This window comes from Elephantulus edwardii, unplaced genomic scaffold (genome assembly GCF_000299155.1).
Source record: "Elephantulus edwardii isolate Elephantulus edwardi_28Jun2011 unplaced genomic scaffold, EleEdw1.0 scaffold00106, whole genome shotgun sequence".
Classification (NCBI taxonomy): domain Eukaryota; kingdom Metazoa; phylum Chordata; class Mammalia; order Macroscelidea; family Macroscelididae; genus Elephantulus; species Elephantulus edwardii.
Window position 1 is genome coordinate 3,635,049 of NW_006399856.1, and position 13,186 is coordinate 3,648,234.

At 43.6% G+C, this 13,186-nt stretch overlaps 1 protein-coding gene across 1 annotated transcript in view; it reads right to left on the bottom strand.

The window, feature by feature from the left end:
* Nucleotides 1–12,244: 12,244 nt before the first annotated feature.
* Nucleotides 12,245–13,186, bottom strand: part of XRCC5 (X-ray repair complementing defective repair in Chinese hamster cells 5 (double-strand-break rejoining)) — a 122,983-nt gene continuing 122,041 nt past the window's right edge. The window contains exon 22 of the mRNA XM_006891952.1: nucleotides 12,245–12,328. Coding sequence (XP_006892014.1) covers nucleotides 12,245–12,328 — 84 coding nt within the window. The remainder of the gene's footprint in view (nucleotides 12,329–13,186) is intronic.

Here is a 13,186-nt window from a genome sequence, read left to right on the forward strand (position 1 = left end):
TGGCCCAGTGGTAAGAATCTCTTTCTTTTTGATGTTGAGCTTCAATCCATATTGAAGATTACAGACCTTGACTTGCAGCAGCAGAAGCTTCAGGGCCTCCTCTGTTTCGTCAAGCAAGGCTCTGTCATCTGCGTAACACAAATTGTTGATGAGTCTTCTTCCAATCCTGATGCTACATTTCCCCTCATAAAGCCTAGCCTCCCATATGATATGTTCTGCATTTGGAGCGATAAGGTGTGGAGACAGAATGCATCCCTGACGCACTACTTTCCCAACTTTGAATCATGCAGTATTTCCTTGCTCTGTTTGGAGGATTTTTTCCTGGTCCAAGTATAGGTTTCACATAAGCACAATTAAGTATTCTGGGATTCCCATTCTTCCCAAGATTAGCCACAATTTGTTGTGATCACACAGTCAAATGCCTTTGCATAGTCAATGAAACAGACTTTCCTCTGGTACTCTTTGGTTTTGGCCAAGTTCCATCTGACATTGGTGATAATGTCTCTAGTGATACAGCCTCTTCTAAACCCGGCTTGTATTTCTGGTACAAGCCAATGGCCTAAGAAAGCAATTTTTTAATGTATATATAAAATTTTTCTTATACTGGTTTACTTACAAAGTTTGCATACATTGTTTTTCACACCAGATCTTTACCATTTTCGTAACCCACCTCTCCCTCCACCCATCAAATTATGCAACCTCATACATTTAAACCTCATACATGTTTTACTAGTTATCTATTTCTACAATAATAGTCTTATATAGTATTTGTCCTTATGAGACTGAGTTCATAATGCTCTCCAGTCCCTCCCAAGTTAGGTAGTGATTTCCAAAACCACTGCTCCTGTATCTGCGTTAAGTGTTCTATTGTGTGAATGTACCATAATTTCTCAATCCATTCAATTGTGGTTGGACAGGTGGACTGTTTCCATGTTCTTGCAATGGTGAATAACGCTGCAATGAACACTGGCATACAAGTTTCTGTTTGTATCTCAGGTCTCATTTTCTCAGGGAATATTCCAAGCAGTGGAATAGTTGGGTCATATGAAATTTCTATGTTCAGCTTTCTGAGGAAATGCCAAACTACCTTCCAGAGTGGATGTATTATTTTATAATCCCACTAAGAGTGTGTAAGAGTTCCTATCTCTTCACATCCTTTCCAGTATTTATTACTTGCTGTCCTTTTTTATTATTTTATTTATTTAATTTTATTACTTGTTAAGCTTTGCCACTGTTACTGGAGTTATACGGTTATCTCATTGTGGTTTTGATTTGCATCTCTTATTGCCAGTGATAATAAGCATTTTTTTTTTCATATGTCTGTTGGCCATCTGAATATCTTCCATTATGAAAATTGGAAAGGGAAAAAAAAAAAAAAAAGAAAATTGGAAAGGGACTTTTAAGAATAAACCCACTACAGCACAGAGTTTCCCTTCTAGGCTAATTCATCTTGTTCTTGTTCCTGTGTTATCTTTTGAAACAGTTCAACATTGGCCTTTTTTACCCCCCTACAGTGACTCTTTGCATCCCTTTTATCCTCTTTCTGCCTCATTCAATATTTTGCCCACAGAATCCTTCCGTATTACAACTTGAGGCTTGTATTTTTTTTCTTCAATGCTTTCACCTTGGTAAATGCCAAATGTGTTCTTCCCTTCTGGTTTATTAACACCAGGTCTTTGCACATGTCATTTTAATACCTCAGTTTGTCTTCTTGAGCTGCCCTTTGAAATCTTCCATTCAAATCACCTTTTATCTTTTATATCTTCCATTCACTTTAGCTTCTATACATTCTACACGTTTCAGTCACTTCTGACACCCATTTTGCTCTTTTCTTTCTTTCCCATGTTTTTAATGACGGTTCGCTTTCATCATATATGACATTCTTGATAGCATCTCACGCTCATTTGATTTTTGGTTATTAATGTTCAGTGCCTCAAAAATCTATTCTTAAGATGGTCTCTACGTTTAGGTGGGATATAAGTTGTACTTTGTTTCAATTTTCTCATAGACTTGTTTCAAGTTTCCTGTACTTGAACTTGAATTACTATATGTGCAACCAAAGGTCTTTTTTCCAGCTGACCTTTTCCATTGTCTCTTTCCACAGCTGTATTGGACTTGATTTCTATTGATGCCATTCAGTAAAGTCCATATACATATAGGTACTGTTACCTCTAGTGCCAAGATTGTATGTTCCAAGCACCAATTCTTTTTTTAATTTTTCTACGAGTTTATTTACAAAATTCAAATACAAATTTGAACAAATTCTTTCCACTTCCCTCACCCCCTCCATCAAATTGTACAACCCAATTATAAATCCTCCTTTCCCCCCCATACATCCACATCCCTGTGCTTCTAGCCTCTCTCACCCCTCCTGGAGCCTTATACTCATTCTACAATAACGGTTTTATACAATATTTATCCTTGTGAGACTGAGTTAGTACACTCAGCATAATGCTCTCCAGTTCCTAAGCTAGGTAATAATTTACAAAGTTTTTGCTCCTGTGTGCTGCATGGTATTCCATTGTGTGAATGTACCATTTCTCAACCCATTCGTTTGTGGTTGGACATTTGGGCTGTTTCCATGCTCTTGCAATGGTGAATAATGCTGCTATGAACATTGGTGTACAAATCTCAGTTTGTGGCCAAGCACCAATTTTTCATCTTCTTTTTCACACCAAGATATGACCTGAATTCTCACTGTGCTTTTTTTCTTACAAACTCACCTCGCATCCTACGGAGAAGTCTCCATCTGAATGCAGCTATTTATATTCCGTGTTTCTGTGGAGATTCCTGCTAGTTTTCTTTCTGTACAAAAATACAGTGACAATTGGGCAATCTTTGTGTGCTAAATACTGTTAATTAACAATAATATTAATGTGGGGCTTGCATTCATTACCCACTCTCAGAGCCCTGTGGTACCCTAAGGCGGCCACACACGGGCAGTCCTGGACACTCGTCTGCCACCGGCGTGCCCACGCCACCACTCGCCATCCCCACATGCTGCTGACTCTGATTTCGCGTCACTCCCATCAGCATTCGAAGGCTATAAATGTCACAGCGAGGATGTCCCTCTTTCTCTCATGTAGTGGCTGGTGACATCCCAGTGCTTCCCAAACGGAACAGCACTGCCTCTATTTGTTATGTAGGCTAAGCTTCTGCTTTCATCAGAGAAAAAGGTTTCAACACTACTAAAAACCATGAACATTTCTGGAGGGAAAGGAAGGGGAAAGAAAGTCAGAAAGTTAGTTAGGGGGTGATTCATTTCCCTTTATGATATGATCCTAAAGAATGGTGCAGTGAGTAATCTGGCTGTGACCCAAAGGCCATTGGTTTGAATCCATCAGCTGTTCTGTGGGAGAAAGATGAAGACACTTATTTAAAGACTGTTATGTGCCATCAAGTCAGAACCAATTCTCAGCTGAGCAGGTTTTTAGAAACAGTAAAAGAGGACTGACATAGGGGTTTGGGGGAAACTGAGAAAAATGGGATAAATAATGTATACTGCATTGAAACAGATAAGGGAGAAAACTGTTTAAAACGGATATATAATTAGGTATTATTATGACAGGAGACCAGGATGAAGGCTGCATAGTGGAGTAGTCTTGGAGGGAGGGATTGTATAACAATGAAAGGACTTTTCAAAAAGAAAAGCAAATTGGGAGGGGATGGGTGGGCAGGGAGAAAAGCACAACAATGAATGAAGGAAATCCAAAGTCTCTGTGAATGTTCATTAAAATAAATTTTAAATAATAAAAAATACTAAAACCAACACAACACATAAGAGAAAATTGCCTATCTTTCTCCCACAGCTCAGCTGGTGGATTTGAACTTGGTGTCTTTGGACTGGCATCAGAACTCCTTACCCACTAGGCCATGAGAGCTCCCATAACCTTTAAGGATGACAGCCTTGTAAATCTTGGAGCATTTCTACTTTGTCCTATAGGTCACTGGGAGTTTGATTCAATAGCAGCGGGGCACATTATGCAGCATATAGAGAGTCAAGAGACATAAATGCAGAGATTAGCCAGGCACGTCCAAGGCTGGTTTTTTAAGGGGAGTAGCGGGAAGGGATGTGGCTGTTGTTACACTGTATATGGACAGAACTCTCACCTCTTGACTAGGATTTAATTTGGATGAAAACCGGGGAAGAATGGGACAGGACAGAAGTTAGGAGCAGAGACAGAAGGAAGGTACCCGCCTTGACCCTTCAGCCTTGAGATGGAGTCCAGATGTCTCCACCCTGGAGGCTTCATCCATCCAGGACGAAGACTTTCAGTAGCCTTCACGGCACACTCTCTCCAAGCAGGTATTTTAGAGCTAAGTGTTGGAGGAAGTGCTTCGTTAAGTGCTCCTTAGAGGTAAGGATGGCAAATCTCCATCTCACATACTACACAGGCAAGTTGTCAGGAGGCTGTTCCTTGGAAAGGGACTCCATGCTTGGAAAGGTGGTGGAGTCAGTGAGAGACAGGAAGACCCTCCGATAGCTTGACACAGTGACTATAACTATAGGCTTAAGTGTGTCAGAGGTGGTGAGGATGGCACAGGATAGGACAGAGTCACACCCATCACTCACAGGGGTGCTAGGGGTCATACTCGATCAGATGGTATTCAATGAGAAGTGTGGAAGGGACCTGCGGGATAGAGTTCCCAGACTTGACTGCACATTGGGACCACCCAGAGATGTACAAACCATGGTTGGGGCTCACTCAGAATAAGCCCGGTGTGTGCTTTGTGCATGACGTAGCAGGTAGTGCTCAGAAGTCAAGGGAATCTAACATCCAGCAAAGGCTGAGCATCTCTGCAGCAGGGACATGAATCCACAGCCCTACCTGAAGCCTCTGAGTGGCCCACCACTGTCATTGTCACCCTCCTTCTCACAGACGGAGGGGCTCAGAGCCAGGCTGGACGGAGCTGCAGGATGAAGCTGCCCAGGGATGCTTGTGAGTGTTGGTGCCATCAACTTGTACTCTGTAACTGAAGTCTGACATGAAGCTCTCTCCCACAGTGATGTTCATCAATGCTCCCTGAACGCATGAGAATGGACCAGCACACTTGTAGCTGGTGAAGACAACAGCTTATCTTGGTTTCTTCCTCCTCAGGGTACGCAGGCAAGCAGGCAACAGGCAGCACCTTTGTAGGAGGCGACTGGCGACAACAGGAATGGAGGAGTGCATTATGTGTTGGGCTGCTAACCGAAAGGTCAGTGGATCCAATCCACCAGCCACTCTCTGCAAGGTGAGGCAGTGCTCCCACTCAGGTACGGCAGTCTTAGCTAGCTGATGCAAGACTACCAGGAGTTGGAGTGACCTGGACAATACTGGCTTTTACTTTCTCTAAGCTGGAAGGGGCTGAGGCAGGAGCGGGGGATGTGTAGTGTGGCCAGGTGACAGAGTCACAGGGCAGACCATTTGCTCTTAGAGGAAGAGGGACACAGGACGGGGGACAAGATGATCTAGCCTTACAAGTCTTCTCAGGGGCTTATGAACACAAGCTCTTGACCGTGGGCTCTCTTTTCCTGAAATTCCAAGACCCAAGGTCAAGGGCAGAGCAGGCTCTCACGCTGCTGTCGATGTGGCTGGACTCTTGGTCATTCCTCTGAGATCTTCAGAAGGCCGTAACTGCTCTTCCATCTAACCACACTCTGCCCCTTTGGATCCCCGGGCTCCGGCCACGACAGCCGGCAGAGTCTTGCTAAAGCGCTCATTTAATGGCAGTTTCCTTGAAAAACCAGGCTTTCCCTGAGGTCATGGCCCTATCTCTGTAGTCTAAGTGCTCACTGTTTCCGGCCAAGCACTTTTTCTCCAGCCAAACCAAACCACTTACCCTTTCGTGAACCTTCCCTGCACTCCACTGAGCCCCTATTAGAACGTCCTGCCCTTGCCTCTCTTTATTCAATTCTCATTGCACTCTCAGGCCATCCTAAATGCCATCATGCCTAGAAAGTGGCCCCAGTTACCAGAACTGAAATCGATCGCTCCTCCAGGGCCCCTGACACTCTCCCCTTCACAGCCCGCTGCACAATGGGGATGCCGGCTGTGGGGAGCACTGAGCTGCTACCCAAAAGGCTGGTAGTTCTACCACACCAGTCACTCTACAGGAGAAGGATTTACAGCCTTGGGAGCTCCACCGGCAGCTCTAGTCTGTCCTCTAGAGTGTCAACAAGTTGGAATTTGCTCAATGGCTGTGAGTGGTTTGGGTTCTCTCTTTACTGGACTGTGAACGTCTGGAGGTGAAGGATCTGTGTTCAACTTTAATCTCAGGAGCACCCAGGAGAGTACCCTGAATGGAGGAGGCGCCCACTGCATGTTTATGAAATGGAAGTTTACAGACAAAGAACCAGACCACATGCCAGGGGACGATGGACACCCTCGTCCCCCACTAATCAGTGATTAGAGAGAGACCCCTTCCAGCCAGGGCCAGTCTCAGTGATGGGTCAGATCGCTGCAGCCACAGGCTGCCCACAGAACGAAGGCCAGAGGGCAGCATCATGTGCCTCTTCTCCCATTAGCGTCAGAAACTCCATGCAGAAAAGGATACACACAAATACACAAAAAAAGACACATATGAATAATGGCAGCAGGCCCTCCAAGACAGCTCTCCAGCTTCTGTTCCTGATCACATTTTCAAGAAATACACAAAACACAGAGATTCCCTCTCCCCAGTTCAGCAGCCCAATCCCCTCCACCCCCACAAGACAGACATCACATGTTTATCACCAACCACATAGACAATGCCTACTACACACGTCTACTTTTCCCTTTTAATATTTTCAAGAGGGGGGATTAACATCATAGAGTCTCTCGTCTATTTCAGGTGTGGCTCTAGGCATTGAAGAGATAAAAACCATACACCCCATAGGCCTTCATGTGCGTGTCCAGCCAACCACCCCTCACATATTTATAATCAGTCCCAGCAGAGCCCAGCGAGCCGGTGGGTGCATACCAGCGTTTACACTGGGACACAGGAAATTATCTCTCTGTGTGCTCACATGTGTTCATTTGTGCTTGAGGGACTGGTCTACGTCTACACAAATTATACACTTACAGCTAAGGAATTACACAGTAGAATTTGCCCTACCAACCCAAAAGCTTATGGTTCAAATCCACCTTCAGTGGCTCTGCAGAATGGGCAATCTCCTCCTGTGTGATTATTGTCTCTGAAAACCCGCTGGAAAGGTTGGCTACGAGTCAGTTCCAACTCGATGGCACCTAACAAGAAGCAAGCATAACACATACCCTATAGCCATTCCTCTCTGCTTGGACAATTAATAAACGTCCTATACTTTCCATGCCTCCCTTGGCCAGTGAATGGATGGCAGCTGATGAGAGAGTAAACCTCTATCAGGACACTAATCAGAGTGGCCCACCAAAGGCATCCAGCCCTCACTCTGCCGGAAGGCCTAAGGCCCGAGGGGCTACGGAAGGGGAGGTTAAGTCTTGAAACAACAGAGCCAGGTGAAGTGACACACTGTGATCAGAGATCCAAGTGTATACACACACATCCTTCTCCCACCTGCACTCAAGCTGCCTTAGAACTTTCTCCTGTTCATTTCTCACTCTTCGTTTTCAACCTCTAACATTCCTGAGAGCAGCAACAGTCCATGTCGCAGGAAGAAAACAGAAGGCCTGCTCGTGTGATGCCCCGGCTCGCAGAGCAAGTTCAGGACAGAGATGCAGTTGTTTCTATGACTCCTTACACATGAGCCAATCCGTGTACAGGAGGAAGAGATAAGCAGACAGGCTGATAATAATGGAAGATATTTCCTGTGCACTTAACTGTGTGCTGAGCATTTTAAGTGGGTCACCTCATTTCATCTTGACGATTCTGTGAGCTAGAGACTATTAGCATAAACTATTTTATTTTATAATCTGGTGGTTTAATGATAAAGAGTTGGGCTACCAACCCAAAGGCACACAGTTCAAATCCACCAACTGCTTTGCACAAGAAAGATGGGCAATCTCCACCCGTGTGATTTACTGCCTCTGAAAACCCACTGGCGGGTCAGCTCTGAGTTGGTTCTGACTTGATGGTGCATAACAACATCATTTATACTCCATGTTATAGCTTATGCTTGCAGAAGTTGGGATTTGCTAAGCAATTTTGCCCAAGGCCATGTGACCAGAGATTCAGGAGATTTGTAGAACAGGAAAGAGAGCAGAAAAGTTGATGGATTCAAATTGTTGACTTGGCAAAGCATCCCAACTATACCTTAGGCTATTCCATTTCACCTGGCTCCTACACAAATCCGTTTTAGAAGAAATACAACCAGGAATGGGAAATGGGGTGGGGAGGGCAGGAACAGAATGGCCAGCTGGTGAACACTGCAATGCAGTAAGTGAAGGGAAAGATCGACCTGAAATGAACTGATGATCAGACAGTATGTGTACTGCAATTGACACTCTGAATAGGAGATGCATAACTGATGGGTTAGGGGAGAGAAGGGGCGGGGGAAGGGACTAAGGAAAGGCTTACACACGGACAGAAACAACTGTGGAGGGCTGACAGGCGGAGGGGAGGAGAGTTAGAGGGAGCAGAGATTAGTAAATGGATGGGGAAGGGGAGGGGAAGGGAAATGGAAGGTATAGCAAATTTTCATTAAGAAAGGCATCATACAATTGCAGTTAACGTTATAAAATGATATGTATACGATTGATCGAACAAAAATCAAATGAATGGTGGTAAAAGAAATACAACCAGAATGCTCCTTGGAAACAAAGACAATGAGAGTTCAGCTATGCCTTGGCCATGCCTTCTGGAAAGACCCATCACCAGGAAAAGATCTCTTGTTTGGTAAGGCAGAAGGCCAGGGAAACTGGAGGAAATCTTCCATGAGACGCACTGACACACAATCACAACAACAGGCTTGGACACATCACCAGTCATGATGATGGGACTACTGTCATGGACATGCACATATCACCAGCCGTGAAGATAGTACTAGACTGCATATTGTTCCATTCTGTTAAACTGAACAACCAAAAAACCAGCCCATTGCCATCCAGTTGAATTAACTCACAGCTGACCTTCTGGAGGATTTTTAGAGGTGGTATATTGCATAATAAAAGACTGCCCATCTTTCCCCCTCAGAGCAGTCCTCCACTTCCATACCCACTAGAGTCCCCTATTACATATATTGCCTTGACGTGCATTTGCACCAAAAGCTCTCGCTCCAGCTGTGGTGCCCCACTTGCCCTGCTGCTTTCTCAGTCAGCGTGAGTCACCACCCCAGTCCCGCAGCCGCTGAGGGCCCTGGAATGAAGATTTCCACAGGGCAAGTGTTTTCTGAGTAAACTAGAACTTTAATGTAAAAAAAAAAATGCCTTGACTAATGATAATACCTTTCCAGGTGCTTATAGACAATCTGTAAAAGTTTTATGGAGAAATGTCTATTTTTTGGGTCCGTTTTAAAATATACTTACATACTAAGCACACAGCTATTATCAGCTTTATGGTTACAAAAATCTTCTCTTCTCCAGTTGGCTATTTACTTTGTAATTTTTCATTAAATCTCATGAATTTCAAACCATCTACTTTTTTCACTTGTTTCTACTTCTGGTATTCACCAAAGCTTTTCCAATGTTTTTTTCTGGCTTTGGGGTTTTTTTTCCACATGGCTTCAGTTCTTATGTTTTAGACTGTTGATCCATTTTAATCTTCACATATGCTATCAGATTAAAGAGCCAACTCTTTTTAAAAAAATTTATACTTTCCCTTAATTGGTTTGCATACAATAATTGATTTACATTATGTTTCAACTTTATTCTTTTGTATGTGAAGGTCCAATCGTTGCAGAATAGTCTGTTGAAGTGACTGTTCCTTCCCCACTAACTGGGCTCGGAACCCTTATTAAAAAAAAAAAAATAAAATGAAAAATCAATTGTCCATAGATGTAGGAGTTTACTTTTGGATTATTAGTTTATTCTACTGGTGTATCTTTTCATCCTTATATGATAGATGTTAATTTATGTGTTAAAATCAAGAAGTCTTTTTTTCAAGATTGCTCTGCGTATTCCTAACCCTCTACAGTTCCGGATGAATCTGAAGATGAACTTTTTAATTGAAAACGTTTCACTGAAATATTTTCATGCAAAAAAGGGTGTTGCATTCTGGTAAGGATTACCTTGAATCTTCAGGTCTCTTTAGCTAGTGCAGGCATCTTAAAATAGGAAGTCTTCTAACTCATGAACACAGAATGCCTTTCCATTTATTTAGATCTTTGGTTTCTTTTGGTAATATTTTATAGTTCTCATGTACAAGTCTTTTCCTCTCCCTGGCTAAATCTGGCCTAGATTTATTCCTCTAGATATTACTGGAAATGAAATTTTCTTAATTTATTGCTCTTATGTAGAAACAATGACCTTTGCTAAATTCATTCACAAGCTCTAGTAGCCTGCGGACTGCTTGGAATTTCCAGTATATACGAGCATGTCCGTCTTTACAATTTTGATTCTTTTTCTTGCCTAATTGCACTGTCTAGAAATTCTGGTATCATATTGAATAACCATCTTGGGAAAGCTACCAACCTACCCTAATTGCATGTTGTTAGCCCACTACCACAGTCACTGTGTCAATCCAGCTCATTGATAGCTTTCTTCTCGTCACTTTTCCCACACATGATGTCCTTCTCCAAGGATGTCCCTTCTAGCAACATGCCCAAAGTACAGATGAGCTTAGCGATCTTTGCCTAGAAGAAGCCTACTTTTCCACAAGATACATGTTTGGTTTTTTGGCCAGTCCATGGGATATTCAGTACTTTTCTCCAACAGCACAATTCAAAGGCATCAACTTTTCTTTGGTCATCCTTATTCACTGTCCAGCTCTCCGATGCATAGCAAGTGACTGAAAAGACCATGGTCTCCATCAGGCTGACACCATTCATCACACATCAGTTAACTTGGAGAGGTCCCTGACCATGATTGATGGCACAATGGGTGGTAACTGTGGCTCCAAGTAAGATGAAATCACTGACAACTGCAATCTTTTCTCCATTTACCACGTTTTTCTTTGATCCAGTGGTGAGGACTGCTGTCTTTTTTTATATTGAGATACAACCCATATTGAAGGCTGATGTCCTTGATCATCTGCGGCAAGCATCTGAAGTCCTCAATTTCAGCAAGTAAGGTTGTATCATTTGCATAATGCAGGTTATGCAGACTGCATAACAACTGTATGGCTTCCATAAAAGCCCTTTATCAAGCTGAGGGAACTCCCATCAGTTTTTGATGCCCTGCAGTGCTCAGAATAGCTCGAGGCCTCGTTTATCCCATGACCCATGCCCACATCTCTCAAGGCCGATGGGGCATGTCTCAGTTCTGCCATGTAGGAAAACCCCAGGCCATGGATACATTTATTACTTCTTTCCTCTTCTGGTGAGCTGGAACCACCTCACAGCTGACCCTCTCCACTGGGGTTTCAGAGGCAGTAAAACATACAGGAGATTGTACTTCTCTCCTGTGGAGCGACTGGTGGATTGGAGCCGCATTCTTTTGGGTTGGCAGCACAACTCCTTACCATTAAGCTACTAGAGTTTCCAGGACTGGGCTAGCATTTTAATATCATTTTGCACAGAGCTTATCCCTTGTTTTTTCTTTGCTTGGTTCAAGATGCATTCTAAGCTGCTTATAACTGACTATATTCTTTTTGACTCATCTCATCTGGCAAACACTGAGACATGGACGGCAGGGGTTCAGCGTTGACTGAGCTGGTTTGGGGGTATTGGTAAAGCTGCCAAAATTACTCAGGACAGCACCTGCTGGTTTTTTCAACCTTTATCAGTCATTTCCAAATGGGGCCTGAGTGTTATACTACCTCAGCTGAGAAATGTCCTGTGACCTTCTCTCATCTCTGCCTTCTATTGTTCCATTTTTCCTGCTAAGGTGGAGACATGGAAAAGTCACAGGTCCATTACATAAGACCACTGAGTTTTGCTGGGAATTGCTGGCTTTCTCTCCGACCCTGGGCAGGACTGTTCTGAACGGAGAGGGAAGGACTCCCAGGGTAGAGGGAGCAGGCTCTTTCATGCTTTCAACCCCTCAGGAGATCCCGCGGCAGGGCATCAAGTCTTCACGCTAGAAACAGGCACTGCATCTGGTGAAATCAACAACTAAAGGGATGTGGCTACACAGAACGCGCGTGTGGCTCTCTGACAGCGTGTTTGATCGTGCCCTGATTTGCCCTCACTTAATCAAATTCAAACCCAACAGCCTGCAGTGCAATTTTACAATTACGAGCAGTGATAAATGTCTCACACGCACCATCTCTCTGCTCTCCTGGCTGAGCCGTTACCTGCCGTTATTTTGAAGAAGAGCGGGTCTTTTTGTTCTTCTTCCTGAAAGGGGAGCACACAGAAGTCTGACGCTGGCCATTATGTGGACGTGAAGGCAGTGTTACACTGTGGTTTAAGGAGGGGCAAAGCGCATTGTCACCTGCATTTGGCTTGATTTCAGGTTCAACGACAACACACTGTAATCCAGAGACCCCAAGGCTCCACAGGACAGCCTACTTTCAGCTTCCTGGATACACACTGCAGAATGTGTCTTTTAATATAACCAACTCTAAATTCATTGGTAAGAAATGAGCATTTGAATAAATATTTAGGAGAGAAGTGAAGATTCATTATCACTTCACCCAAGATAACATTAAAAACAAAATACTCATGGACATTTGTACTTAACAATTGTCCTAAAGTTTCCTTCCCCTGTCAGCTGCCAGTCTTATCTTTCTCTTCACCTCTTTCTGTCTTGAAAGCTTTGTCCTTATGTATAACATTCAACAAATCACAGGTAGTAGGAAATTGGACCAGCCCACCCTTGTCGCTCCTCCAGCATGCCCTCAGAATGTCTGCTTCCTTCCACAATTTCCCTCCCCATTCTGATATCCCCAAGCAGTTCTTCAAAGTGTTTACCCAACAAACGAAATCCGTTCTCAAATCCATGGTGTTATGGCCTAGTTATCCAAACACCTTTGAAACAAGCAAACATTAAGGGTGCATTTGGTTGTTTTGGTTTTCTCCAGTAAAGTTAAAGGTGAGGGATGGTTGGTAAGGCAGGAGGTAGTTCCTCACTTCTCAATCTGCATGTGCTCTGAATCTGAATGGGCCACCAGCTCATGTTCCAAACATGGATTCCTTTGGGGAGAAGGGAACAGTAAGAGTGAGGCCAATGGAAGGCAGCAGATTAATAGTATG